General features: G+C 37.6%; 1 protein-coding gene across 5 annotated transcripts in view; it reads left to right on the top strand.

The window, feature by feature from the left end:
• Positions 1-27,191, top strand: part of LOC4341123 (protein SWEETIE) — a 32,667-nt gene extending 5,476 nt beyond the window's left edge. Inside the window, exons 8-49 of one of the 5 annotated variants that reach the window (XM_066311551.1) lie at positions 1,145-1,249; positions 1,612-1,701; positions 1,787-1,867; positions 2,081-2,149; positions 3,516-3,641; positions 4,478-4,581; positions 5,342-5,474; positions 5,555-5,661; positions 6,593-6,709; positions 6,794-6,961; positions 7,914-8,000; positions 8,086-8,179; positions 9,028-9,096; positions 9,209-9,331; positions 10,041-10,112; positions 10,192-10,296; positions 11,152-11,240; positions 11,735-11,891; positions 12,945-13,094; positions 13,458-13,507; positions 13,634-13,733; positions 13,811-13,867; positions 16,505-16,572; positions 17,403-17,496; positions 19,029-19,252; positions 19,334-19,481; positions 19,585-19,653; positions 20,089-20,145; positions 20,308-20,394; positions 20,482-20,610; positions 20,718-20,918; positions 20,995-21,441; positions 22,141-22,194; positions 23,072-23,169; positions 23,307-23,397; positions 23,577-23,712; positions 24,423-24,730; positions 24,813-24,956; positions 25,041-25,205; positions 25,302-25,427; positions 25,710-26,006; positions 26,116-27,191. In XM_066311551.1, coding sequence (XP_066167648.1) covers positions 1,145-1,249; positions 1,612-1,701; positions 1,787-1,867; positions 2,081-2,149; positions 3,516-3,641; positions 4,478-4,581; positions 5,342-5,474; positions 5,555-5,661; positions 6,593-6,709; positions 6,794-6,961; positions 7,914-8,000; positions 8,086-8,179; positions 9,028-9,096; positions 9,209-9,331; positions 10,041-10,112; positions 10,192-10,296; positions 11,152-11,240; positions 11,735-11,891; positions 12,945-13,094; positions 13,458-13,507; positions 13,634-13,733; positions 13,811-13,867; positions 16,505-16,572; positions 17,403-17,496; positions 19,029-19,252; positions 19,334-19,481; positions 19,585-19,653; positions 20,089-20,145; positions 20,308-20,394; positions 20,482-20,610; positions 20,718-20,918; positions 20,995-21,441; positions 22,141-22,194; positions 23,072-23,169; positions 23,307-23,397; positions 23,577-23,712; positions 24,423-24,730; positions 24,813-24,956; positions 25,041-25,205; positions 25,302-25,427; positions 25,710-26,006; positions 26,116-26,277 — 5,358 coding nt within the window. In that variant the 3' untranslated portion in view covers positions 26,278-27,191. Of the gene's footprint in view, positions 1-1,144; positions 1,250-1,611; positions 1,702-1,786; positions 1,868-2,080; positions 2,150-3,515; positions 3,642-4,477; positions 4,582-4,857; positions 4,964-5,341; positions 5,475-5,554; positions 5,662-6,592; positions 6,710-6,793; positions 6,962-7,913; positions 8,001-8,085; positions 8,180-9,027; positions 9,097-9,208; positions 9,332-10,040; positions 10,113-10,191; positions 10,297-11,151; positions 11,241-11,734; positions 11,892-12,944; positions 13,095-13,457; positions 13,508-13,633; positions 13,734-13,810; positions 13,868-16,504; positions 16,573-17,402; positions 17,497-19,028; positions 19,253-19,333; positions 19,482-19,584; positions 19,654-20,088; positions 20,146-20,307; positions 20,395-20,481; positions 20,611-20,717; positions 20,919-20,994; positions 21,442-22,140; positions 22,195-23,071; positions 23,170-23,303; positions 23,398-23,576; positions 23,713-24,422; positions 24,731-24,812; positions 24,957-25,040; positions 25,206-25,301; positions 25,428-25,709 lie in introns of those variants that run through there. The other 4 variants (XM_015787727.3, XM_015787726.3, XM_015787725.3 and 1 more) reach the window with 4 other exon arrangements.
• Positions 27,192-27,839: the final 648 nt, after the last annotated feature.

Raw genomic sequence — 27,839 nt, 5'->3', positions numbered from 1 at the left:
ATCAACCTGCTGCACAGAGGCCAACCTGGCTGTGACCGCTAGCAGCAGAACAGCCATGCCAACGTGGTTGGGTTCTTCTTCTTCTGTTTATGCTCTACCCTCAACATTGGTTTATAGCTGCGCCGGCTGAGCGTGTATCCGACCGGAATGGTTATACTCCTGCTCAGGGAGTCATGCACGCTGCATGTGGGACACACATGCTGCACGTGGGCTGTGTTGCTGCTGGAGGCCATTGCCAGGTTGGCCCTTCCATAGCAGGCCAATGTGTAATACTCCCTTCGTCCCACAACATAAGAACCTAGGATTGAACGAGACATTTCCTAGTTCGACGAATCTGGACAAGGATTTCCTAGCACTATGAATCTGGACAAGCTATATTTTGGGACGGAGGTAGTATGTAACATCAATGTCGTAGCCTCCAAACTAGTACAAGTGGGACCTAGCTGTCAAGTTGGCATGTGTCAGAGTTTTAGTTTCTTGATAATATTTCTTCTGAAGTTGTAGTTTTGTGCCACGAGAATAAACACTCCCTCTGACCCAAAATATAACAAGTTAACAACTTCTAACATTCAAAATTTGTCCTAAAATATATTAATTTCTCCACCTACATTCTCTTCTCAACCAATCACAACCTTCCACCTTTTAATTTCTGCACCTACTTCCTCTTCTCAACCAATCACAACCTTCTCCTATTTAATTTTACCTACTTTCTTAATATCCTCATGTCCAACCCCAGAACTACTTATATTTTGGGGTAGTACTTATTTGAGTTTCATCTCTAAAGTTGTAAATTTGTGAAATTTACTCTATTTATTTTTAGCCAACACACCTTTTTGTATGTACAATCTGTAGAAATTCTGTGCAGAATATCTAATAATCTAGAATCCTTCTACATTATATGTCTCCAGAAGTGCTTTCTAGCATCTTATTCCAAGTGATGTACTGGTATGACCATCATGTAGATTTTCTCCTGTTCTGACGATTTGTACAGTTTATCTTACCCACTCATTCAGCCATATGAAACTCAATTATGTTTTCATTTTACATTATGAGGTTCTCTCTTTTTCTTTGAATTATAATGGTTTGGCATCCCAATTCATCTTTTTATGATGTTTTTGCCTTTAACAAGGGTTATGTGGTGCAGATGATTCATATGAAATATGGTACCCCAGATAGTGAACTTCAAAACTATGCTGTACAAGTTACGGAAATTCTCCAAGGGAATGCTTCTCCTGATCCACATGCATTGGTAATCCATTTTGTTTGTTTTGGTCTCAACATGATTTTTATGATTTCATGAAATGTGAGGTGGTAGCCTAATTCACAATTTGGTTTAGCTGTTTTAAAACAATTCCCTTTCCGAGATAGAAAATTTAGATGGATTTTTGAACCATCTGAGAAAACATTATTTGGCATCTAACCAAATTTTGCTTTGATATTCTTTGGAATCAGCTGGTAAATACCAGCAGTGGCATGGTTATTCTCAAAAAGCTTCTAATACTGGTGTTATGTTGTTGAGCAAGTGTGGCATATGAAATATTGGTACTGTAATGTTATTGGACCTGAACTTCAGTTCAAGTTTCTTATTGCTCCTATATTTTAATTTCCCAGGCATGTGTTCTATATGTTCTCCGAGTTGGTGTTGCAGACCAGATGACAGAGCCGACACAACGTGAATTTTTGGTATTTCTGGGAAGAAAGGTTTGACAAATTATTTTTGATCCAAAAACAGTTAAATATATTTGAGTTTATTACATTATAATTTTATGTGCATGGCTGTGTACAGTTGGAGTCTTCAAATTATACAGCCCTGATGAGAGTGGCAACATTACGCATTCTGTCTTACCTGTTAAGAAGCTTGGGTGAGGTATTTACACTTTCATATCATTAATTGGCTTCTATTTTTTGTTTACACCCTCCAATGGGATAACCCAACCAAGTGATTATGGTAACAATAGCATATTTTATGCATTTGCAATTACTTTAAGTGTGTGTTTATCTTATCTTTGGCAAGAGCTGAAAGTCCTTATTGGGCATTTCTTACCAATGCTATACATGCATCACATTTCCTATCGTGCAGGTTCCATCTGAATTCAAGGATATTCTTGACAATACAGTAGTCGCAGCATTATCCCACTCTTCAGCTCACGTATGTTATGACATAGCTTCCCTGGCATTTTCATTTTCTTCTATTAAGATTTACAAGTACATGAGTTAGGCTGTTTACAACTTCATATCATCTCTTCTATAACAGACCCAGTAAACATCATAGATGTGTACTGTAGAATTATGCTACTTTAACTTTAATGGCCAAATATCTCATTGAGGGTAAATGAACATGTAGTTTTGTAGGTGCAGAACTACTTCCTTCAGTTCCTTGCGCCATTGTACTTTCATATTTTACTCTGTGGGTATGCATCATAGTCCGCTCTTCATCTGTTCTTTTTTTAAACACCTATAAAATAGTTTGGAGTAAATTACACAGGTAGCCTGGTATCAGTATGCATTATTCTGACATTGTATTACCAAGAATGCTCACTGTGATCCACGGAAACAAACCGGACTGTTTGGTGAGCATCAAAGGGAAAACTTGATCTTCTTCCGTAAAATTTAAAACCCTACCTTTACATAAAAAGGTTGTCCGCTAGGAGGTTCTGTTGGGATTGTACAAGAAATTCCAGTAATGGTTGAACCTTTTCTAATTGATTCTTAGTTATTTACCCAGATCAGAGGTGAATTGTCCAAAGGCTTGTATCTTTGTGAAATGTGAATTGAGCTTTTCCAGTTTTGATTTGCCAACTGCTTATTTCACTGCATTACTCTGAAAGCAGAAATACTGGCGTTAATAACAGGTCGAATTCCTGGTTGAATAGATCAGGTAGTAACAATATTTGTGTATTTGTAATGGATATTACATTATTATATTAGGTAATAATAATATTCGGGGATACTACGAAAATTAGGAGGCATGGTGGGATCGGGTATCATTTTAGCTTGGTAGGATCGTAGTATCGATAAGATACTACAACTTTCGTCCCAAAATAACTTCATTTCTAGCCATTGGTGTTCAAATTATCACAGAGTAGTATTGATGGGTGGATAGGTAAGGGGATATAAGTGAACTTATTTTGGGACAAATGGTAGAGGCTAGAAATGAACTTATTTTCGGATGGAGGGAGTATGATACGTATTGGGATACTGACAACCTTGGATATATGGAGAAACTTTTCCATATTTAGTCCTAATTACTGATAAAGTGGTCATACTTTCTGCCTTTGAAAGATAAACATTCCTAGTTTATTTGCATGTCTTGTCTTGAACTGCACTTTTGAACATTCCATATGGTACAGACTGATATAAACTTATCTTCTAATATTTAAGTGCAATTCATTTGACTTAAAGTTGAATACATCACTTTCTATTTGCAATACATGTGCTTTATCTTTTTTTGATTAACTATGCTACAATACCTTGGCATCTCCTGCAAATTGATTTCCTCTTTTGCAATTTTATAGGTTCGTGTTGAGGCAGCTTTAACATTACGTGCTTTAGCAGAGGTTGATCCTACTTGTGTTGGTGGTTTAGTTTCATATGGTATTACAACCTTACATGCCCTCACAGAGACTTTATCATTTGATAAGGTATAATAATATTCATCAGTTGCTTGCCATACACATCTAATGTTGTTTAATCTTTACCTACAAGTTTCATATTTGTATTTGGCTATTCGCTATGCTCACTTCCAGTATCCAGAATATATAGTTATATCCAATAATATATGTTAATAACCAACATATGCTCAAGCTCTACCGATTCTGATCCCTGAGTGATCTATGTTTTTTTAGTATCAAAATTGCATGAAAAAACGATAAATATTAACACAGTTACTATGATGTTGAAACTAGAGTTTAATCCAATATGTTAAAGCAATATTTAGCATATTGCTGGCTTGCAGCACAATTTTCCTATAGGAGATAATATACAGAAGCTGTATTGCCAGTAGGTGCCTCTCGTTCTGTTTACTTGTCACAAAAAAAAAGGAAAAAAATACAGCAGCTGTTTAGTGTGAACATGTTACGATATACTCCTAATCTTTTTGTGCTGTTGAAAAATAACTATAAACCATTGCACGGTGAAAATGGCTGTAATACGTACTTCTGAAACTAGAGCAGAGTACGGGATTGGGATGGTCAGAGCTTCACTTTCAGAATTGATGGACCAGGCTTTGTACTGTTTACTAAACTGCCCTTATCCGTCATTACAAGTCTGGCAATTTAGTATTGACCTAAAAATTCCAATGGATCTTATCTATAGCTTGTTATCTAGCTCTTGTGGAGTAATATATTTCTCAGTGACTTTTTGGAAAATCGTTTTATAAATTATTTGCTACTTCTTCACTATTGTTTTGTCACCACCTTTCAATGCTACAGTTTTAGTACTCTAACTTCTATCATCTTGTCAAATTTGCTTAAAACAGGGTAAAATTATGAATCTTGAGCTCGATTCGCTTCATGGACAAGCTAGTGTATTAGCTGCTCTTGTTGCAATCTCACCAAAGTTACTTCTTGGTTACCCTGCAAGGTTCATTTTATCATAATTTCTATGTTATATTTTTTTTTGTAATACCTGATTATAGGTAAACAAAGGATGCAGTTCTGGTCAAATATATGTCTGCCTTTATTATGCATCTTCATAGCGCATTCTTTGTTTTCTCCCACATAAAAAATGGAAAAGTGCAAGATTATTTAGTGGGTGCTGATTTCAAGATTGTCATCTTATACGTTTTTCACTAGTTGTGTTTTGCAGTGGTTTGCTAGACTGCTAGCAGTCTTTTTTTTTTTATATTATGTTCTCATTGCATTTTTGCCAACTTTAGAAAGTCACTCGAAAGGTGATGTGAGATAAGCTAGCTGCTATATTCCTAAGCTCGATCAGTGACAATGGAACCTATGGCAAATTTTAGGTGGGTGTATAGTTGGTTCAGCACTATGTTGCACGCTAATTGTCTTGTATTCGTTAGTTGTTTCATATCTGAATTAAGCTTGGCTGTTAGCAAGTTAATTGCATTGAGAACCTGATTGGTTCGTCTATCTGCAAAGCAAAGATGAACTGACAGTCTGTCAATAGGACTCTCTATCCATCCTTATTTGTCTAACATTGTTCTTTGAGTTGCCGCAGTCTGGCATCCTTTTTAAGGGAGTATCCTTAAAAAGGATGTTTAGCCCATTTATATACTACTGTACAGAACAGTTTATAAGCTCATTCTTATGTTAATGGAAATAATGCCCTGTTCTGAAATATTAATACTTTGTCTTATTTTGCCTGCTTAATAAATGCACAGACTGCCCAAGTCCGTTCTTGAAGTGTCCAAAAAGATGCTTAATGGTTTCAGCCGAAATCCAGTGGCTGCTAGTGCGGAGCGTGAAGCCGGCTGGTTGCTTTTGGCGTCTCTTTTAGCATCCATGCCAAAAGAGGTATTAAAGATACTGTGTCCTATATGTAAAACTTGTATGAACTTTTGTAGTAGTAATTTTTTCTGTGGGCATGTATTCAGGAGCTGGAAGACCAGGTGTTTGATGTTCTTTTACTATGGGCTGGTCCCTTTACTGGAAATCCCGAGTCATACCTTCGCCATGTGCAGGATTGGGCATCAGAATTGCGGTTTGTTTTTCATCAACTACTAGCTTCCTAAGCTCATATCTTCTTTTATGTTTATTTCTACTATGACACTTAGCAACATGTGATAGATCTGTTTGTTCCATGACACTTTATTATGTAATATGAAACTGGCTTAAATGTTACTCCACAATTAGCATAAGGTGAAAAAAGAACATTTTTGAGTAATCATTGCATCCGAGTTTGTGAAAGTAGGGAATAGATAAAGAGAGGAATAATTGCATTGGGATTTGAGAAAGTGAGGGTATTTTGGTCTCTTTGGGTTTGTATTGGTATGTGTGGGATGGGTGAAAAATGAACTTATTTTGGGATGGAGGGTGCAGTCATCATGTTCGTATGTTCATCTGCAGCTTATTTGAATTGAACCATACTTGATGGATAGATGATGACTTATCAAATGGCACAGTTACCAATTCCTTGTTAACAGCTTGAGGGATATCAATTCACACTCAATAGATCTGCAATACATTTTTCAGAAGTTTTATAAGTTCATAACAATCTCAAGCACTGTTTCTTTCCGTTTCCTATATTTTGGAATTGGTTTAGTTCCTTCTTGCGGTTTTACTCTGACTTTCAGTCCAAGTTGTACTTTAAGTTATAAAAGCTGTTGTTAGAAAGTGGCTTGTAATTGATTGTCATCCCACTAATGTTGCTGACAATCATGTAATTGGTCATCCCCCTAATGCTCCCCACAATCCGTCAAGCTGGCTTGATCTAGCCATCCAAAGTTCACCTAACCGCTGAGTTTAGGTTCTCATCACTTATCTTAACGGTTAGAGTGTACCATACACAATAGTGAATATGATAATTTTGCATCAGATATCTCCTCAACATCAGTTCACTACTTCACTGCAATTGTTCTGTTTACCTTCCAGTCAATTATATATTCACTGATTGGTTAGCTTGTTTGCTGCAGTGTCCTGTCTGTTGCGATTGAGGCACTTACTGCCTTCATAAGAAGTTTTGTCTCTCCAATTATGACAAATGCCAACGGTGGAATTCTGCTTAACCCTGTGCTGGCCTACCTTGGTGGGTGCGTAAAAGTTATAGCTGAATCTTCCCTGTTCTAGTCTATATTATATCTTACAGTGGCTAAGTTTCAACCTATATGATGCAGAGCTTTATCCCTTATATCTTCATTGAGCTCTAAGAAATTGCCAAATGTGAACTCTGCACTGAACCTCTTCACTACTAGAACATTGATGGCATATCAGTCTCTTTCCAATCCAATGGTTTACAAATCTGAGCACCAGCAGATGCTTCAGCTGTGCTCAAGCCCATTCAGGTGGTGTACTCTTTTTGAATGTCATTGCTTTGTTATTTTTATCCTTCACAAATCATACTGCATGCATTAAATGTTAAATGTCTAAACATTTGAATATAGTGAACATAGACAGCTTCTTCGGAATATATATTTTTTCCTGAGCCCTCCTGCCACTCTTAAGCCCTGAATTTGATTTTGTGTGGTTTTCCACCACAGTATTATTTTGTATATCTGACACTGTTGGCAGCTCAAAATTGTTTGCAATTAAACACTTTTGCAATAACTCATGTATTCTACTACCCCGTATCATGCAGGATTAGCCAACTAGGTTGTTTATCAAAGCAACTTAACATATTGATGACAGGAGTACAATTTTGTACCATTGTGGTTTTGTGGTTCAATTATTTTATGACGCTGACGTATAACAGAACCTTCTATAGTTGATGCTTGCGAAAATTGGAACCAAATATTTAGTTGATGCTCTTGTAACTTTTGTAGGTGCATGATTTCTCATTATATTTCTAGAAATTGTAAATACTTGAGTAGTCTTAGAACATGGATCATATTTAAATAAAGGAAACTTCAAGTAGGTTGCTTGGCATACTTAAATTTTGATCAACACAATCAAATGAAGAATAAGTTGCTGGGCCTCGCTCAATGCTAATATGCAATTTTGCATGATTATTTTGTCTACAGCACCGTTATCTTTTCAACATTATGGTGTGGTGATTCCTGATTATTTCAAATTATACTGCATATGTTGCTTTATTCACATATGCTTCATGATCTGAATGTTCCTACATGAATTCTTGATATAATATAACTTGTGTAGCCTGCTATTAAACTCCATATTGCTTATCCTTTTTCTTGGCTTGATCTGAACATTGAAAATTTATGCCACAGTTTCTATCTTCAAATTTGTGTATAGCCCATATTAATTTCTGTACTCGTTCTGCAATATTCATAAAACTAGTGACCCTTCTGGATGGGAAGAAAGCTCATGCTTGAAGTTTTTGTTGGATAAGAGAGATAATTCGTTGGGTCCATGGATACCTGGAAGGTAGTTTTTCAAGTATGACTTCTTGCTATATTGAAGTATATACCAAATCCTCTAGGCATAGTTTTGATGGTTTATTGGTTATCAGGGATTCGTTTGAGGATGAACTACGAGCTTTTGATGGTGGCGTTGATGGATTTCTACCATGTGTCTGGGATGTTGAAATGAGCAACTTTCCTCAGGTAGCTATCTTTTGTTTGCTCAGTTCAACAATCAATATACTTGTGCAGTTGTGCTTGCTTAAAACTCTGATATACCAATTTGTGTGTCCAGACTGAAGAACAACACTCTAGGTTTACTATTCTAAAATATCATGAACTGGTTTTGTAAATCACACTCAGTTATACATGTTATTTTTGTACTGCCATAGTGCCATGATCTTTCTGTTGTGAGAAAAATTCTCTTTTGCTGCCCTTGGATCTATAATCTGCTTCCTGTCACTCGACCAAATACCCTTTGTTTTGCCCTCTTCTGTCTATGATGTGCTTTCGCTACTCCCATGAGGTCAACACCATTTGACAGTCAAGAAAAAACATCAGAAAAAATTTAAAATCCACAATATGCAATAAATCAAATAGAAAAATCACAATTTAAATAAAACACCGCAAAATCCAGAAAAATAAGTATCACTTCTGAACTGAAAAAAAATGGAGTTCAATGGAATTATACATGGGAAAAATTACAAGGGTGTTACATTATAACTAAGGAATATCTAATTAACATACCAAGAGTAAAACCTGATGAGAGTGGGAAAAAAGTACAGCACATAGAAGGAAGTGGCAGCAGATATGGTCAAGGAGGTTTGAGGTCCATGGAGCAGCAAAAATAATGTCTTACTGTTGCTGGAAAAAATCATTACTACCTATGTCCCAAAAATATACAAGGGATTCATTGGCAACTTCTGTTATATTTTGTCATACTTCACTTAAGCTTCTTGCTATTGAATGCTCATACATTTCAATCCCATTGACATTAAATTGTCAGGTGCATATTCTTAATGGGCTAACTATATTTATTTTCTCATATGAAGCCAGAATCAGTTAGCAAAATGCTCGTTAACCAGATGCTTCTCTGCTACGGTTCCATCTTTGCTTGTCAGGTGTACTCTTGATCTCACTCCCCAGAGGTTTATTCAGTTTTCTTGATTGAAAATTCTGTAAGTTTCTGACTGATCTTTTATCATTTCCCTTTGTTAACATGTGTACTGACAGGACAATACTGTCAAGATAAGACTCCTAAACAATCTTGACCAGTGCCTAAAGTCCGGGAAGAAGCAATCCTGGTTTATGACTGTTGTTACAAATTCTTGTGTTGCTCTGTTGTCAGGGCTGAAGGTACATCTAATATTCGAAATGTTTAGATCATGATTACTGTGGCACTGCTACGTAGAACATGCTATTGCATAGGAAAGGGTAATTATTTTTGTTTTAATGTTACTACACCATAAGAGCTTCTAACAGGGTAGGTAGCATTGACAAAGAAAGATACAATTATTCAATAGTGCTCACATCTAAAAGCTGTAATACATCAAAATAGATGTAAATGGCTGAAATATGAATTTTGATTGTATAACAAATCAAAATTCTTTGAACTTTAAACATGTAAGATTTGAAGTCATAATTTTAATTTGCTATTTAAGTAAAAAAAATAATAGGACTAGATGGGAACTTATCATATTTTTGACTTTTTTACCTAAGTATAAAATGAACATGTGTTGAATATTGGTTAACTTGTTAAAAATGTACTTTATGTGACTTGGTGCTTAAATTTATTGTGTGGTACAAGGGACCGATGGTTTCACAGTAGCTTTATTAACTGCGAGTGTCTTTTTGAACAATACGCAGGAAAACTGTGTATCTTTGTATTAAGATAATTAGCTATGATTTTGGAGAGGTAGAGATTTTGTACATAGTTTATGTTACGGGGTGATGAATCCACTATAGTTCACTGTATGAAACACTGAATATTTGTTATGAGCTGAGAGCGTACAATATTTTTTTCTCGTATTTTCTAATATTATCATGCTATATTGCTATCTTTCAGGAGTTTCTGACTTTACGTGGTGCTCAATCATTGTCAACTGATATACTAAGTATGGTTCAATCAACATTCAAGGTAGTATTATACATCATATGCAAAACTCGAAATTAAAAAAATGTTTGTTTTTGCAAATTTAATGTTATTTCTACATCAGGGGATTCTACTGGAGAGTGAAATTTCTACAGCTCAACGACGAGCAGCATGTGAAGGTCTTGGTTTGTTAGCAAGAATTGGGAATGATGCCTTCACCGCGAGGATGGTTTGCCTCTTAACTATGATTTTGCTTGCTGTTATTTTTTTTTGTTATTGTTAATATATATCTGCTTTATTTCTTTTTTGATTTGTTACTTTGATAGAAACTCTATATCATTTCATTTGTCACTAGTTTTTTTTAGTACTACTTCTGTTTGTTGAAAACTGAATATGGTTCTGTTGCTCTTTTAATAAAATTGATGTTATTTCACAGTCAACAATTTTTTATGAATGCTTGCTCAACCAAATTAACTTATCATTTGGAAAACTTTCTCAACTATAAACATTGATCTCTATTTGTATGAATACATATTTTTGTGTAATGGTTCAAGTTGTCTGATTTTTATTGTTACATTCTCTGTCTAGTATAAAATGTCAGATAAAGGGCCTGCTTAGATGTAACTATCTTGTTTTCATCAACTACTAATCATAGGAAAGAAGCAGCTTGAAATTGTTGAGTGGGATACATAATCTAGCATTTTTATAATGAAATGCGAATGTTTATAATTACTCCCTCCGTTTCACAATGTAAGTCATTCTAGCATTTCCCATATTCATATTGATGTTAATGAATCTAGACATATATTTATCTAGATTCATTAGCATTAATATGAATGTGGGAAATGCTAGAATGACTTACATTGTGAAACGGAGGAAGTATATTTCTATTTTTTTCCTAGCACTGATTACTTCTTTCCTATCCATTTGATGGACTGTGTTAGAATAAATCTTGTATGTTTATCTTGTTAATTTATACAAAATATTATCATTTCAAGAAATTTATAATCTCAAGGCCTCATCTGGATGAGATGGGCATGGCACACCTGATGCAATAATATTGACGTTTTCTTCAATTTTCTAGGCTCGTTCCCTTCTTGGAGAGCTAATAACACCAATTGATCTGAGCTATACAGCATCAGTTACACTCTCGTTAGGCTGCATACATCGAGCGTAAGTTTGATATCTTAAAAACTTCTCTTGGTCGTCGTGTTATTTTTTCCACGTCGTTGTGTTATTTTTTCCATTCCATTGAATTTATGAGCTTGCTTGTTTCACTTGTGATCTTGTGTTTATTGTTGATATGCCCCCAGCCCCTCACATCCTCATCTTACTTTAATATGTTCATCATTGCGTTTTGTTATACATGACAGACATTTCTTCACTTTTATTGCTTAAGGATGAGGTAAAGGCATAACAAGCTTGATCAGGGTCAGAGCTTGAGCTAACTCACTGGCTTGATCTTCAAAAAGTTTAAATCATACTAAATTTGTAATTCATAGATCTATTGTTTCATTGAGATATGCTATTAGTTCCAGGGTTAACTTGCATGTTTAGATGGATTCAAGAAATGCATTTAGACTATTTAGTCTTAATTTCATTTTTGGCTGTATGATAACTGTTTGAGACATGGAGAACCATTGCAATGATGTGTTTTTTGGGTACAGTGCAGGAGGAATGGCACTATGTACTCTTGTTACTCCTACTGTGAGCTCACTCTCTCATTTGAGTAAGAGTTCTAATTCCAATCTGCAGTTGTGGTCGCTTCATGCTCTTCTTTTAACAATTGAAGCTGCTGGGTTGTCTTATGTCTCCCAAGTTCAGGTATTGATCCCTGCAGTCATAATTTGAATACCATAATAATCTGTGCAAGAACAAGATTTCTGTTTCTTTAAATCGCATGTGTTCAGACCTTGTGGGGGTAGTGGCAGATACGCTGGTGGTGCATGGGCTTTCGGCTATCAATGCCTGTTTTTATACAATCTTACTTACCACTTTCTCAACATATTTTCATGCACAAGAAAATGCCATAATTGTGGCTGTCTAGTGTAGGTAAAATTAATTTAAGTTCCTTGGAAGCCACTGAAAGGTTGTTATCCCTCCATCCACCAGCTTTTTTTAGTGGCAAATCCTGGAAAAGAGGAGCTAATAACTGGCATGCCAGGAATTAGAGTCATGTTGTTTTGGACATACCTCACAGACTGATCTAGTGACCTTATTCACAAACTGTCTACACACTGTTCTGTTCATAGTGTCAGGCTTTGGAAAAAAACAGAAATATTTAAGTATAGTTTAGTGAAATATTTTTCCTTGTATATAGGTATAAGCCACTAGGATCATAGCTACATTCTTGACTAGTGTCCATCTCAAAGGGAGGTCAAATAATAACTTTCTTTTAATCTTTTTGCGTTGTCATAATGCTTGATCCTGGTTATACCAAAGAGTAGAATTACACAAGGAGAAAAACATATAAACATGGAAATTTTATATGACATGAATTTACATCAGGTACCACTAAAGAAAAACATCCAACATCATCATGGTGGTACCTGGCTTAAAATATTTGAGCTGATGACCATTTCCTTGCTTTATGTCCATAAATGATTACTGCACACAAATACTTATTCATGAAGAGTGCTTTAGAGGGCCGTATAATTATATAAGCATCCTATACTGCTTTGCATGTACAGTGCATACATTCATACAGAGCGGAAATACCTGCTTCCTGGAATTCAATTTTATTGTCACATTTTATGTGTTTATTTGGTTGCAACAAGTTTGAAACATTATTTTTGTTTTTTGAGCATCAAGTTTGAAACATTGTGAATACAATTGATTGTAAATTTGTAATGGGTGCTTTGATATGTTGTTTCACAGGGGACGCTTTTCCTTGCTATGGAAATTCTTTTATTGGAAGAAAATGGATATGTGGATCTTAGGCAGGAAATAGGTCATCTTATCAATGCAATAGTAGCAGTAATTGGTCCTGAACTTGCTCCTGGTAGCACATTCTTTTCACGCTGCAAGGTTGTGCATTTTTCTCCGTAAAGTTTTCGTGTAATTACTACTACAGAAAAAAAAGTCAGAACATACTTTTCCAGTGGATCCTGCTATTATTAGACCCACCATTAGTGAGCACATGCTGTTTTAGCATTCCAGTTTTATTACTAAATAAATGTTAGTCTGCCATTTCACGTTACATTTGTAGCATGCTTTCCTTATAAATACTAATGGCTTCCCCCTTGACCAATTCTTGTTCTATAAGCAAAAACAATACTATGTATTTAGTAATGGGGAGAGTAATTATTGCCTAAAAGAATGGCTTGTAACTATTTCCTTGCTTTGATGTCTTCAGAAGTTGGTCCACATAACTAATATTTTAAAATTCAGTCTGTCATTGCAGAGATAAGTTCCTCAAGTGAAACGGCTACGCTTATAGAGTATGTAATTTGACATAAACAGCTAGCCTTTGTTTAATTTAACAAGCAGTTGGTTGGACAAATTTTGATGCAATTCTAGAGTATTTTTTGTTATGGAATTTATATAACATTTATTGAAAACTGCAGATCAGTTAGATTTGCTCAGCAGCTTGTTCTTTTTGCCCCTCAAGCTGTTCCTGTGCATTCCCATGTTCAAAGTCTTATCCCAACTCTTTACTCAAGACAGGTAAGTAATGCTATGGTTGTTTACAGAGTACCTTGTTGTTAGCACTTGCTTTCTCATTCTGGATATTTTTGTGACAGCCAAGCTTGAGACATTTGGCAGTGTCGACACTACGCCATCTGATTGAAAGAGATCCGGTAAGGCATGCAAACAGGATTCTCCTTATACAATATTTCTGATCAAGTGCTGGCCATGGTTAACACCATTTTCATGATCGTGATATTAGTTCTTATTTTTCTCGTGTGAATTTTCGTTGCAACGTACTCCCGCCGTCCACAAATATAACATATTTAAGTACTGCTGTAGAGATTAAGGATAAGGAGAAAAGGCTATGGTGCCCTTCATTAAGGGCCTATTTGGGGGAGCTTCTGACAGCTGTAGATTCTTCCAGAATCAGAAGCTCCCCCAAACAGTCTAGATTGTCCTCCAGATTTTGAAAAACTATAGTTGTAGAATACTAAAAATGAACTAGAAGCCAGAAGCTGTGAAACCCGGCTTCTCCAGATTCTCAGAAGTTGACTACCAACCAGCTATTTTTCAGAATCTTAAGCTCCCTCAAACTGCGTTAGAGGAGTAGTTGGGGTAAGATGGGAAGAAATTTGAATGAGATGTGATTGATGGGGCAAGTAGTACTTAAAAATCACTTGTATTTGTGGACAATGGAGAGGGTTAAAATACCTTGTATTCATGGACAGAGGGAGTACATAATAAGGGAATGATGATTTTTCTTTTTCTGAATGCCATATTTCAAATGCATATTGTTTGGTACATGCGGAACTTTCAAGGAGTAACATTTTTTCTGTTAACAACTATGCATCCTAGAATGTAGGCTGGTTGGGTAGCAGGTCAGAGGCCAGCCATTACTTTTTGTCCTTTTTCCCTTTGTGGAATGTTTGGTTGATCTTCAGTTTATGTTGTGGATAATGCTTAGTTGATTTCTGTATATGTTTGGCAAATGCACACCATAATGTGTTTTGCTTGTTTTATCTTAGTTTTTTTTCTCTCTTTAATGGGTCATTGACCCAGATCCATTGGATTACATTCTGCATATTGAACTAGTGTTCTGAAGAACCTTTATCCAGATTTTTGAGGCATCTGTGAGTCTCCCGTGGTCCTATTCCATGACCCAGTGTCCCAGTCAACGTGGGAACCTGGCTAGTTATCATTGTTTTTAAGGCATCGCTAAGGCGTCGCCATAGCGTCGCGAAGGCGTCATGGCACTCTGCTGGCTCCAGGGCGTCCTGACGCCATACCAGCCAGTGTATGGCAACCCCAATCTCATGCCAGGAGAGAATAGGGGGATTATGGCGACCCCAATCCCATGCCAGGAGAGAAGAGGAGGGGGGTTATGGTGACCCAAAACATCACCAAAAGAAAGAAAGAGAGAGGGAGAGAGGATTCCATCTTATCTGGAACCCTAGCAGCAGCGACGACGTCTCAGTATCCACGACTCCCATAACCATCAGCTCTGGTTGCGGCAGATCTCTTTCCCTCACCTCCCTGCTGCCATCCTCACTGCTCCATTCACCTCTTCCTTCCTCTGCTCAGCTTGGCTCCTGTTTCCTTCCTCTTTTCTTCGCTTGGTTTTCTCATGTGGCGGCGGCTGTGGACATCTGATGCACGATGCTTTTAGGGTATAGATGTTTGACCTAATAGGTTATTGGGCTTTGTGGGCCGGTATGAGGGTTGGTTTGATGGGCTGTTTTGCCATTTTTTATATTTTCCATACCAGATTATTCCCTATTTCTCCTCTGATCGCTAGCAGAGTTATTCTTAGGGCATCGCCACGCCATACCGCTATACCGTAATAGCGTTGAGGCGGGTGTGCAGCGCCTTAGCTCGCCATACCGCCTTAATAACCATGCTAGTTATATAGGCCACATTGGCCAAGTCTAAGACTGTCTTGGAGCCCTACAGTTGGGACTGAGTCCCATTTTGTGCATGAGGGTGCACATGAGTGCATGTGTTATTTGTGTTATTATTTTTGCAATCACCCTGATTACTTGATGCACACTGTCCTCGCCTCCTCGGTTCTCCTCTAACCTGCTATAGAATACCTATTTATAACATAAGTATCAGTTTTTAAACCCTAAACCCTTATCTGTTGCCAATTTTTTCAAAGCTAGAAACTGCTGCTTGTTTCACTGCAACTAAAATACATTGCCAAGTGCCAACATCTTTGTTTGTCTTGAAGAGCATTTAGATCAGTTGGCTTACATCACATCTGTTAAACATATCTGGATTTAGCAATTTCTTGGTATAAACGATGAAATCTTGTGTGGCTCAAAATTCAGTAACAGTCTGTGGGTCATCACTCACTAGTCAGTAGTCATCACTATGCTATTTTGTGTCAATAACTTTCTATACAAATATATGGATTGATATACAACAATATTTGGGTTCTTATGACAAATGTTATGTGGGCTCTGTTTTTTAATATACTTTTGACAGTTAGATGGTTTGTTAATTAATTAATTAATTAGTGGCCTTCCAATTGTATCTGATGGCTGATATCTAGTATGTACTACGATCCAACAGTTGTGACATTTTTTATGATGTGTCTCCATGTAATCGTAGCCAATGGGGCTACTTATATAGGAATAGTAGATAAGTCTTCTACTTGAATAAAATTGAGCAAACATCTTTCTTCACAGCAGTTTTCTAACATATTTAAAGCAAAAAGTTCTAATGTGATTTTTAGCCAGAATTCTGTTCTGGCATAATTCCACACAATTTAATGCATATACTTCTTTGCTTCTGAATCTTTTTGTCAGGCTGCTATGATCAATCAGAACATTGAAGAGAATCTGTTCAGCATGCTTGATGAGGAAACTGACTCTGAGTATGTTTTTTTTTTCTGCATATTTGATTTATACTGCACTAGGCAAAATATTCTATTTCCCTAAATAATCAATTAGTTTCCTAGGATAGGGATTAGTCAGTTGGTATCCTATCTATTAGTAGGAATGTTATATGGTAATTAGTAAGTGATGTATGCTCTTGGATGGTTGCCAAAATTTTGGCCGGCCAAAACTCCTTGGTCATTTTCCATGCATTTTGTTGGCTAACTTTGGCCAAATGTGGGCAACCAAAAGTCCAAAATTATGGACAGTTTTATCCGTTGAAATTTTGGTGGACCAAATATGGTCATGAACCAAAGACACTCAACTATTGTTCATTTTACATACATGGAAATTTATATGTGGAAAAGGAATACATGATGGATTTACACAACAGAGACATTTAGTCTTGGCAACAAAACATAATAGTGGACTGGGAGCACAAGAGCACCAGTCCTTCTGGGAGCTTTAGAGTTGTTCTCTAGACTCAGGTGCAGAACACTATTCTTTGCCTTGCAGTAGTGCAGTTCCATCTCGTGTTCTGGTAATACGTATATCGGCACATTGCTAATTTACATGTAGCTCAGGCCCTCCTATTTAGTTCTCTGGCTATAGCGGAACTGGCTATGCACAAAAGTGCTGCTAAGCAGTATAATTTTTTTGGTACTATTATGAACTCAGGTTCATAACATTGTCTGCTATCCATATGGTACTATTTAGTATTTCTGCACACTTCGTTACTCTGTCTGCTGTTAGAATTCAATCTAATCTTTCTCCATTAGAAATTTTTGTGTATAGTGTAGTGCTAATTATTTAATTGCCTAATGTGTAGAATAGCAGCATTGGTTCGTTCGACTATTATTCGCTTATTGTACACATCATGTCCACTTCGTCCATCTCGATGGTTGGCAGTGCTGAGGAATATGGTATGAATTAATACTTCCTTCAAAATTCAATACTTCATTTTTTTTAAAAAAATTTCTGCATGCCACTGAAGAATTCACATCTCATTTATGGCACTAACTTTTGCCTATTCTCACATATGCTGCTGTTCCATTAATGCCCGTTTTACATGACATTATCTCAAACTTCAATCCCCCTGCTGTTATGGGGGATGGGAATTACCTTTTTCCTCGGGTATTTGTTGCCAGTGATAAAAGAAGTATGCAACTGGGAGGAGTCGACAATAGAGTTGGGACAAGCAGAGAGAGTTGGGTTAATACATGTTTCATTGATCTTGACAACACTGATGCAGTTGGTCAAGCTCATTACTTTCTTGGTTGTGACTTGTTTGCTTTTGCTACGCTTGCAACGTTAGATATGCATGATACCCATATTTGCTCGACAGCCCTTTATGCAATAAAATGTATTTATACCTTGTCCAACACATGGTCAAGAAGCAGCAGAAGGTGTTGGTGGCCTGTGAACGGGACCCTGAGCCAGCCGGTGGTGGTGACATCAAGTAGAATGGCAGTGATAGCAGCCTCTTGGACAGCACGGAAAACTCATGGCTGGAGCTGCCAGCAAGCAGGAGGCCGCTACCATGTCAGGGGTGGCTGCTGAGGTGATGGAGATGGGTGAAGCAGCACCAGTGCAGGACAATCTGGCCATTGCAGGGCCACTGCCACGGTGGTGGAACCTTCCATCCTGCAGCTGGGGCAGAGTTCTCGTCGTTATTTTCAGTCTCTTACACTTTGGCCATGGTTATGGGTGTCATGGACTGCTTGGCTGAGGTGGCCAGGAACCTATCTCAGCCCCAGCACAGCATGTCCACCAGAGCTTTCAAATAGTGGAACTCAAGGCCACTCTTCCTCCGGGCTTGTTTCCACATAAAATGGGCAGTAATGGAACAGTGGAATGTGCATGAACGGAAAAATTAGTGGCATATGTGAATGGTCTCCACTTAGTGGCATACACAAAAGTTCCCCCAACATTAGTTCTAGGGTTTCTTGTATTTATGCAAAACTCATAATGGTTGGCAAGTTTGGCATCAATTCTTTCCACTGCATTACATGCATAATATCCTAAAAGAGGATTGCTATTACTTTGTTAAGTTTATGTGCTACTACTCTTTAGTTTCTTGGAAGGGCATGTGTACTGTTAGTGAATGTTGTTTTAGTATCAGATACCATATCTCAGTTGCCACTGCTCTTTCTGTCAATCACCTTTCTTTAAATTCATGTAGATTGTCGATTGTTGTAGTTGGCATGGCAACCATGTTTCTTATTTCTAGTATCCTATTTTTCCTTAGTCTTCTCCTTCATGCACAAACTAATGAGGATAAGGCATCATTTTGCCTTATCCTCAATGCGTATAATGCCTTATCCTCAATGCGTCTATTATGCATGAGGAACACATGTATTATTAGTATATTTGTTACATTTATACAGAACCTTCATGATGAAAATCATGCTTTGGATTTGGTAGATTTATATTGTCATTTTTTTATAACATTCAGGTTCTTGCTACCTCAATTGCAAGAAACACAAGCGAAGGTCTGTCCAGTTCTGGACATGATCCCGTTGACAGTAATGCAGAGAATGATATATACTATGGAGCAGATGAAGACAACATGATATCTAGCTCAAAGCAGGAAAAAACAAACTGGTCTGCCAATAAATTTAGCCAGTTTCCACAAAGAAATAAGCATCTGAGATATCGCACCAGGGTTTTTGCAGCAGAGTATGTCTGTTAGACTGTTACAGATATATATTTTTATTTGCTTCCCACTTATTATTAAAATGTTTATTTGCATGGAAACAGATGTGTTAGCCATGTACCTGTTGCCGTTGGAACAGAACCAGCTCATTTTGACCTCCTATTGGCAAGAAGTGCAGTAGCTGAAGGGGTTCATCTGTCAAATGACTGGCTAATTCTTAAGCTACAAGAGTTGGTTTCACTTTCATATCAGGTCCAAACAGAAAACAAATTTAATATTCAGAGCACAACACAATTTGAAGAACTTTTGGAGTGAATTCTCCGATTAAAAGCTGACAACAACATTTGCATGGCAGATAAGTACTGGACAATTTGAAGGCATGCAGCCAATAGGAGTGAAGCTTCTCTGTTTGATTATGGACAAGGTATATTGGCTCTTTTGGAAACAATTTTGCGTTAACATAACTACGTAATCAATTGGTGCAGTAATGCCAATGATGCACTAACTTAGTTAATTCAAGGAACATATCTGAAACTTAAATTAGTCCTCACCATCTGCCTTGTTGAATATTGAGAGTGCATGTTGTTGCCATCAAGATGCTGTGAAACTAGTAAATAGTTTTGTGAGGTATAATCCTACTGTATGTATGTTCTAAGATGACTTTGGCACATGATCATTTTTTCCTAGATAAGTAATTGATTATTTAGGTAAATAGGTTTATTATCAGGAAAGGTGAAGATATCCTAAACCTGGGTGAGACAATAACAAGAACTTATTCTACATTTCTTTACAGTTGACCATAACACTGCCTTTAAATTTCCTTATTGGCTGAGTGTTGTATTTTTTTATATATTTCTAGTTTGGCATGGCTGTGGATCCTGAATTTCCTGGGCATATATTGTTGGAGCAATTTCAGGTGATTATTACATCTCAGTTTCCAGTGTTTCTTCTTTTTTTGGGGTAACATCATGATCCTGTACCTTAGTCTTTTATATATAGCCCTGTAAACTTGATTTAATCCTGTAGTTGAATGATTGCTTTACTCTGCTTTTTTCTGTGTTTGAAATTTAAAATGCAGGCTCAGCTCGTTTCTGCTGTTCGAACGGCCATAAGTACTGCTTCTAGTCCACTTCTCCTTGAGGCTGGCCTTGAACTTGCCACAAAGGTTTCTAGCAAAATATTTCCCGTTCGTTCCTTTTTTTCGCCCTGTACACCAGACATATTGATAAATATCTGTGTTTGGTGGAACCAGGTTATGACAAGTAGCGTAATTGGGGGCGACAGGGTAGCTCTTAATCGCTTGTTTTTGCTAATATGCCGTCCGCTAAATGACATAGAGGACCTATTTTATCCATCTTTTGCCGATTGGGTTGTATGTAAGGTATTATGGTTCTCCAAAATTGCCTTAAGTGGTGATACACTGTATCCAAATTTGTTTTTGCAATTTGCCTCTACGGAGCTCCTGAGCTAGCTTTTGTCATCTGACAGATAAAAGTACGTCTGCTTACTGCTCATGCTGCAGTAAAATGCTATACTTATCAATTCTTGAGGATGAAGGAAAATATTCCTGATGAACATCAGCAATTGGCACCTTTGCTTGCAAATAGTTCATCTCTCTTAGGAAAGTATTGGATTGGAGCCCTCAAGGATTATAGCTCGATAAGTTTTGGTCTGCATTCAAGAATCAATGTAAGATCATCTATCAAGCCTTTTTAATTATGCCCTAAAGAGGTTATAATGTTCTTCTGTGTCTTCTTAAAAACAGCACAAGCCGTTCCTTGATGGGATCCAGTCATTCTTGGTGTCATCAAAGGCAAAGGAGTATCTTGATGAAGTTTGGGCACTAATTCTTCAAGCAACAGCTCTTGATGCAGCTCCTTTGGAGTTCGAAATGGATGATTCTGAAGATACGCTTGGACAGACATTTATATCTGGACATAGTATGGTCAAACTGAATTTAACTGAATTCAAGTTTCTTTGGGGACTATCGGTCCTTGTGCTTTGTCATACACAACCATCAATGTCGAATAGTGCTATAAAAATCAATCTTGACCGTAATAATGAGAAAAAGATTGGAGGCCTTGTTGTCTGCGCTGGACTAGATAATCCAAGACCATGTGATCAAATGTTGCTTGTGTTATCGTCCCTCACTTCACAAGTGTTTTTTAGCATGAATTTTCTTACAGTGGATACTTGTCAGGAACTCCTACAGGTCAGTGCATACCTGCTGTTGCCACAATACTTTCAAAACAGTTAAACTTGCTGGCCCCTATCTTAAGTTATTTACTTCTATTAATGATGAAAACCCAAGCTTATGTGTAAACTACCCTAATTCCCTACACAATTTCACAACAAAATACTATACATGCTTTATTTGGAAATGGAGTAGCATTTTCTAAGTGTCTCATACTTATGTGTTGAAATAGTAATGGTACACCTGGGAGATTACATTGGATACCCCTTGGAAGGACATGTTCAGGATTGAAGATTTGATTATCATATGTCAAATGCTAGGAACATGATGAATATATTATTGTTGTAGCTTAATATGCCAATAGGCGGAAGGGCACTTGATTCCCAGGAAAACTAATGTGGGATTAATACTAGACTCAAATATTCATTAATATTATTTAGCCTTAATACTTCAATGCTCCAACTGTCATAATTTAATGTGCCTCTTGAAGGGTGCTTTTCATCTGGTAGCTTTTAATGAGAGTGGAAGTAGGACACTTATTTAGGTGATACAGTTTGATTAAATCCATGCTTGTTAATTGTGTTGGGCTAGATGACTCGGCGTTCTTCTCATCTCAATGACCTCTGCCACTAATACTCCTTCCCATGCCAAGCCATACTTCTCATTCTTTGCTTGATTAAGTTATTCCTTGATTGACAAGGTATTTGTACAATGCAGGCTCTTACTTATGCTGATTGTTCAAGTGCTCCTGTTGTATGCCTGTTCTCCCAGGTATTGTCTTGTCTTTGTTAATTTGCTTCCTGGACATATTGATCTACGACGATCTACGACCAAATCTTAATGCTGTTGCAGTGTCTGCAGTCCTAAAACACTATGCTTGTTAGTGTGTCCCAAAACACTATGGTGTTAGTGCAGTAATTTTGAGGATATATGAATATTAGTGTTTGGAGGAGTTAGAGGAGATAAAAACACACAACTAATTGCCAAGAGGAAAAAAAAACTAACGAGTTATTAAACAGCATAAGAAACAATGCATTACGTTATTCCTGAATTCGGCGCCATCTTACCTATTACCTTTTTTGAGACGGTAATCCTCACTGTCCTTGCCTCAATTGCCTCGGTGGCTTTTTTTTTTAATGGAGATAGCCATTTTTCCCAATTTACCTTAACATTTTTTTGGATTTCTTGTTGATGCTTAGTAATTCAGTCATTGTGGTTTCTAATTATAGGAGGTGCATCATTTCACCTTTATGTCAACACAAATTGCTTTGAGTTTAAAATTAAGTATTTTTTTCAAATGCAACTATTATATGAAAACTATTGCTTTTCTACAGCTTTTAGCTTTGCATTTTACCTAGCTACAACAATAAGAGCATGAAACTTCATTATCAGGCAAACCTTTACTCAAGGAGGTCCTATATATATGTCATTCTCTGTTAATGTGGGCTGCCCCACCTGACAACATGTGACGACAACAGAATTGCATAGGGGAATGAATGACAATTAGGACCCAATTGAATAATTAATTTGTAGACTGGTATCCAATAACAAATTGCTTCTTGCCCTTAATGTGCAAAATTATTCCATTGCACACTAACTATTTTGATGGGACATCTAATTGCTGACTTACTTTGGATTCCTCATGTAGATAATCAGACTGTGCCCTGACAACTTCTTTGAGGTGGAGGAGTTTGTTTTTGTTGCATTAGAGTTCTACTCATGGTATCTTGCTACTATACTTCAAAGGTAATTCTCAGATTCTCACCACACTCAAAAGTCAAAACCTTTTTCTATGCTTCTGGTGATTACTTTATTTCCTTTGACAAGATTTGGCAAGCACTCCTTTTACCCTTGTATGTTATTTCTTTTAATCTTTGCAGTAGGTGCGGAAGTTCTCAGGAATGCTTAAGCAATAGTTTGATTTCTGAATTATCTGTTGCTACTGAGACAATGGCATGCCGAATGAAAAATGAGGTAGTGATATGATAAAACCTGGGTTTCCCTGATCATATCTAGTTGGCAAAATTTGCTACAGCTACCTCAGCTAATTACGCGTTTTTTGCGTGTCCTGTAGCAAATTTTGCCTATCTAGTTAGCGCCTTTTGAATTACTTTTGAGATGCATTGAATCTGATAGGTTGTTTTTTGTGGCAGCATTGGTGGAAACTGATGATGCTACTGGTATCCACGTCATACCAATCATTTCAACAAGTCCCCTCTAATCTATGCTTGTCAAATATCATCTCCTTTCTCCAAAATACTTTGCCAATCATGAAGAAATATCTTCAAGGTAATATTATCAAGTCTTATTTACTTGCTGATCAACTTTTCGCAAAATACCCCTTGCGGTTCAGTACCGCTAAAAGCTCAACAAACTGCTCTTGCTTCAATAAACATCAATTCTTAGCCCCGTAAGGGTTGAGTCCTATTCTTGTTTTGATAACCCTGGTAAGAATACTGTTTTATTTTTGCTCAATTATTTTTATGGACATTAAACACAAAACTAAATCTAATGAAATAACATAGTAGCATATTACTATAGCAGATTTGAATGAGTCCCCCATGTAACCGGTAACTTACCACTCTGACTCCATTGTCTCCCTTATCACCCACTTTTGTACACCAATACAAATAAATAATGTGATGACCTCGATTCTCAGTCTTTTATATGAACCAGATGCTTTGGATGTGCTTCTAAGATTTGGCCTTTGAGTTTAAGAACAAACATTCTGTTAGAAAGTAATGTTGAATTTGCCAACTCTGTTGTACTTTGACCTGGGGCACCTTGGTTATTTGGTCCCATTATCATAGTCCAAATGCCCCAAATTTATGGAGCAAATCTGTGAGCTGATGGCTGGAACAGGACTAAAAAGAGTTGCTTAACAAGTACCTTCCTAAAAAACCGTGGGATGGAAGAGTGCTATTCCCTTATAAACATAAAACAATGGTTAGACAGGAAGACCATTGTACTAATTTAAGAAGTGATTATTTGTTTTGTAGAAAGAGCTGAACCAGGTGATGAGTGTGCCAACTGCGAAGTTGCCTTGGGAGCTTTGGTTAGTCTGGTGGCATACTTATGTACACAATGCAGCAACAGGATATCAATGCTGGATAACAAGATTTCTGATTCCTACAAACTGTTGGCAAAGATACTATATTTCTGTTTGGGAGAAGCTATTGCTCTTGCAAAACTTGTTGATGAGATTGGATATCATGGTGAAAATTGTACAAGCAATGAACTTATGTCAGGTAGCTTCAGGCATTGCACACAAGTTGTTCAGGCTTCACTTTGCAGTACAACCATACAGGTAAAATAGCTGGATTTGCTTACTATGCATGCCGAAAATGTCATGAAGTGTTAGTATCTAAGAAGATGATTCCTCTAAACAGGTACAAATGTTGGGGGTACATGTTCTTAAAGTCTCTGCACAAAGAGAGCTAGCTGAAGGCTCACAAACAGCAACACATTCTTTTATGGTGCTATTTGTGGAATTACTGGCAGATGTGTTTTCTGTGATTCAAACTGCATTAAAGGTACTATTTGGAAGCTTAATTAATTTGGGATTGTAAATTTTTGGCAAGATCAGATGGCATTCCCTGACAACTTTATTCCTCCAGGGATGTTCGAGCAAGGACTCTGTCAGTGTCATTGATGAATGTCTAAAATTGCTTTTCCTCTTCCATTCGCTAGCACAGTCAAAGAAATGCCCGCAAGAGGCTACAATGCTTCTGCTGGATGCCTTACTGATGGTTTTCTATTCTTCTAGTGCCACGGGTTCACAGGTAGCACAAATTAGTTAGCTAGTTCTCATCATGAAATCAGGTAAATGTACAATTGAATCCAGTTTGATGGTCTTTGGCTGTGCTGATCTGATCCAGGAACTCACTGAAGTAAACAACATATCCAAGAAGTTGTTCTCTCATTTTATTCAGATTCCATCTGCTGCCATACATATCAAAGATATAATGTTGTCAGCAGCACCTACAAAAAGACAACTACTTCAGGTATTTGCATTATTATGTACTGACTGATTTACATGGAGCTGAACTTAATTTTTTTCTTTTAGATTCTGACTTTCATGTCCATTTTTGAAAATCTGTCACCCTACTCTTTACTCTACAGTATGTATATACAATTATGTTACCTACACTATGTTTGTGCTAACTAACTGATTCCCATGCTACTTTATTTTGCTGAGATGTGACACAGCGTTGCTGCATTTTTAATATATTCAAATTTAGGTGTTCTCTGAAAATTGTATCTTAAATAACCTGTGCTGTTTGTAGGACATGATCCGAGCTTCAGTCACTCAGGGTCAGACAATAGTGCCTGGGCATATCAGCGCAAATTCAGAGCAGAATGCTCAGGGTGGCTTTAGTCAAGAACCTGGGCTCAATGCCACAGATGCAGATGAAGAGAAGAATGAAAAACAAGTTAGTGATGATGATTGGGATGATGACTGGGATAATTTTCAGTCTCTTCCTGCACATGGTACCAACAATGGTGCAGACTCTGCTACAGCTGCCTCACCTTTACCTGAACAGGGTTCTGTTGCAAGTCCTCATGACGAACAGATCCCTCAGGTAAATATTAATCAAGAAGTTAGTGATGTAGATGTTTCAGATGGTACAACAGAAGGCCTAAGTTCTTTTGATAAATATCTTAAAGAACCCTCCACTTCACATTTCTCAGATACTGCACAACAGGTCGAGAGCAAATCTCAAGAGTTCTCCTGTAAGGATCATGAGGAATCCCCAAAACATCCAAAAGTTCATTGCACAGGATCATCAGCTCATGTTACTAAAGAAGAGACGGATGATGAATCACAGCAGATTCACGGTGACCAATTTGTGAGTAGGGAAAGCAAGAATTATGACTTGTACTTATCGAATGAGATCGCTGGTTCAGCAGGTGAAGAGGAAAATGATACCTCTGGAGAAATTAGAAGGGCCACGGGTGATGCGCTGGATGAAAATATTTCTTCCGTAGATGATTCCAACTTGAATAATATTTCAGATGGTACAGAGGATAAATCAAATAAGGCTTGTGACAAGGTGTTGGTTGCCAATGAAAAATCTGAAACGGTTATCACAGACTCTGGGGAAAAGGTGTCTGCTTCATCTGATGAAGTAAAATCAGATTTGTATCCTGAAAATGTGGATACCAAACCAGAATCATCTGGTGGTGAAATCGCGGAGTCAGGGTCATGATTGTGAGGAGCCTTGGTCTAGACAAAATCTAGATCATTTGGGAACACATCCATACAGGTGACTGCATGCCAGGATTCTGGAAGTAAACAGCAAAAGCTCCTAGTATGTGTTTGTCAAGTCCCATTCTTGATACTGAGCTCAAGTAATATTTGTTAGAATATGAGTTCTCACAAGTGCTGTCAGAAGGAACTATTGCTCTGAAATGTTTGTCAGATTTCAAGGCTGGACTTTGGAGCAAACGAAGAGCTGGCAGCGGCATGTACTTCCAAAGTCACCACTATACGGACTGTTGTACATTTTACCCAACTTTTTACTCATGTTTACATGCTGTGGAAATGTAGATCTATCAGATTATTCTTGATTGTCAGGACAAGCTGGACGGATTGTATACATTACTGACTACCCTGTGCATGTGTTTGACCTCATGTCCCATGTTGTGAACATGGTGACAGAGTGTGGTTTGTGATTGTAAACATGCTGATCAAAGCATTCTGGCGTTCCATATGTTTTAAGATTATCAGGCCAGTTGCATGGCGAAATGATGTTTGTTTGGTGCTAGCTCTGGTTGTTCGTGCGAATAAATAAGTGGAAGCTACAATGCCATGACTGGTACACTCCACATCTTATAATAGAGATGCACAAAACAAACAACCGAAAAGAACAGAAAACTAGCTTCAAGTTTTTTTCTCAACATTTGAAACATTGGGGAATGCGGAGGAATCCATGCTCTCGTTGATGCTGTAGCAACGGTAAAAGCTTCTCCGCTCCACCGTGAGCTAAGCGGATAGAGCTAGTCTGCCCAACTATCTTGTCGTCACCAAGCACCATCCTCATGCCAGCAGATAATCTGTCCCCTCAGCATTAACGTATTCATTGCTGGCATGGCATCATCGTCATAGGGTACCATCTTCACCGAGTTGCTGTAGCTTATCTCACTAAAAGCCATTGCCCTACTCCATTGCCATATCACACGAAAACGATCACGCTACCCCACCATTGTCGGTGTAGAACCTTGCCTCCACCGAACTGTCGAAAGCTGGAGAATCGCGATCACCACGCCATCTTCGCCGCTGACCTCTGCCACTACCCTTGGCGCTGTCAACTGTGTTCGGCTTTGCTCCTAGCGCAACTCCAAGCAGACCAACCACCACCACCACCACCAACATTGCCATTGTCACCTAGGCCCCTAGCACCGTCATTGTGCAC

Source organism: Oryza sativa, chromosome 6, assembly GCF_034140825.1.
Source record: "Oryza sativa Japonica Group chromosome 6, ASM3414082v1".
In the NCBI taxonomy this organism is placed as follows: Eukaryota; Viridiplantae; Streptophyta; class Magnoliopsida; order Poales; family Poaceae; genus Oryza; species Oryza sativa.
The sequence above is the reverse complement of the archived record's forward strand: the minus strand, read 5'-3'. Positions and strand labels throughout refer to the sequence as shown.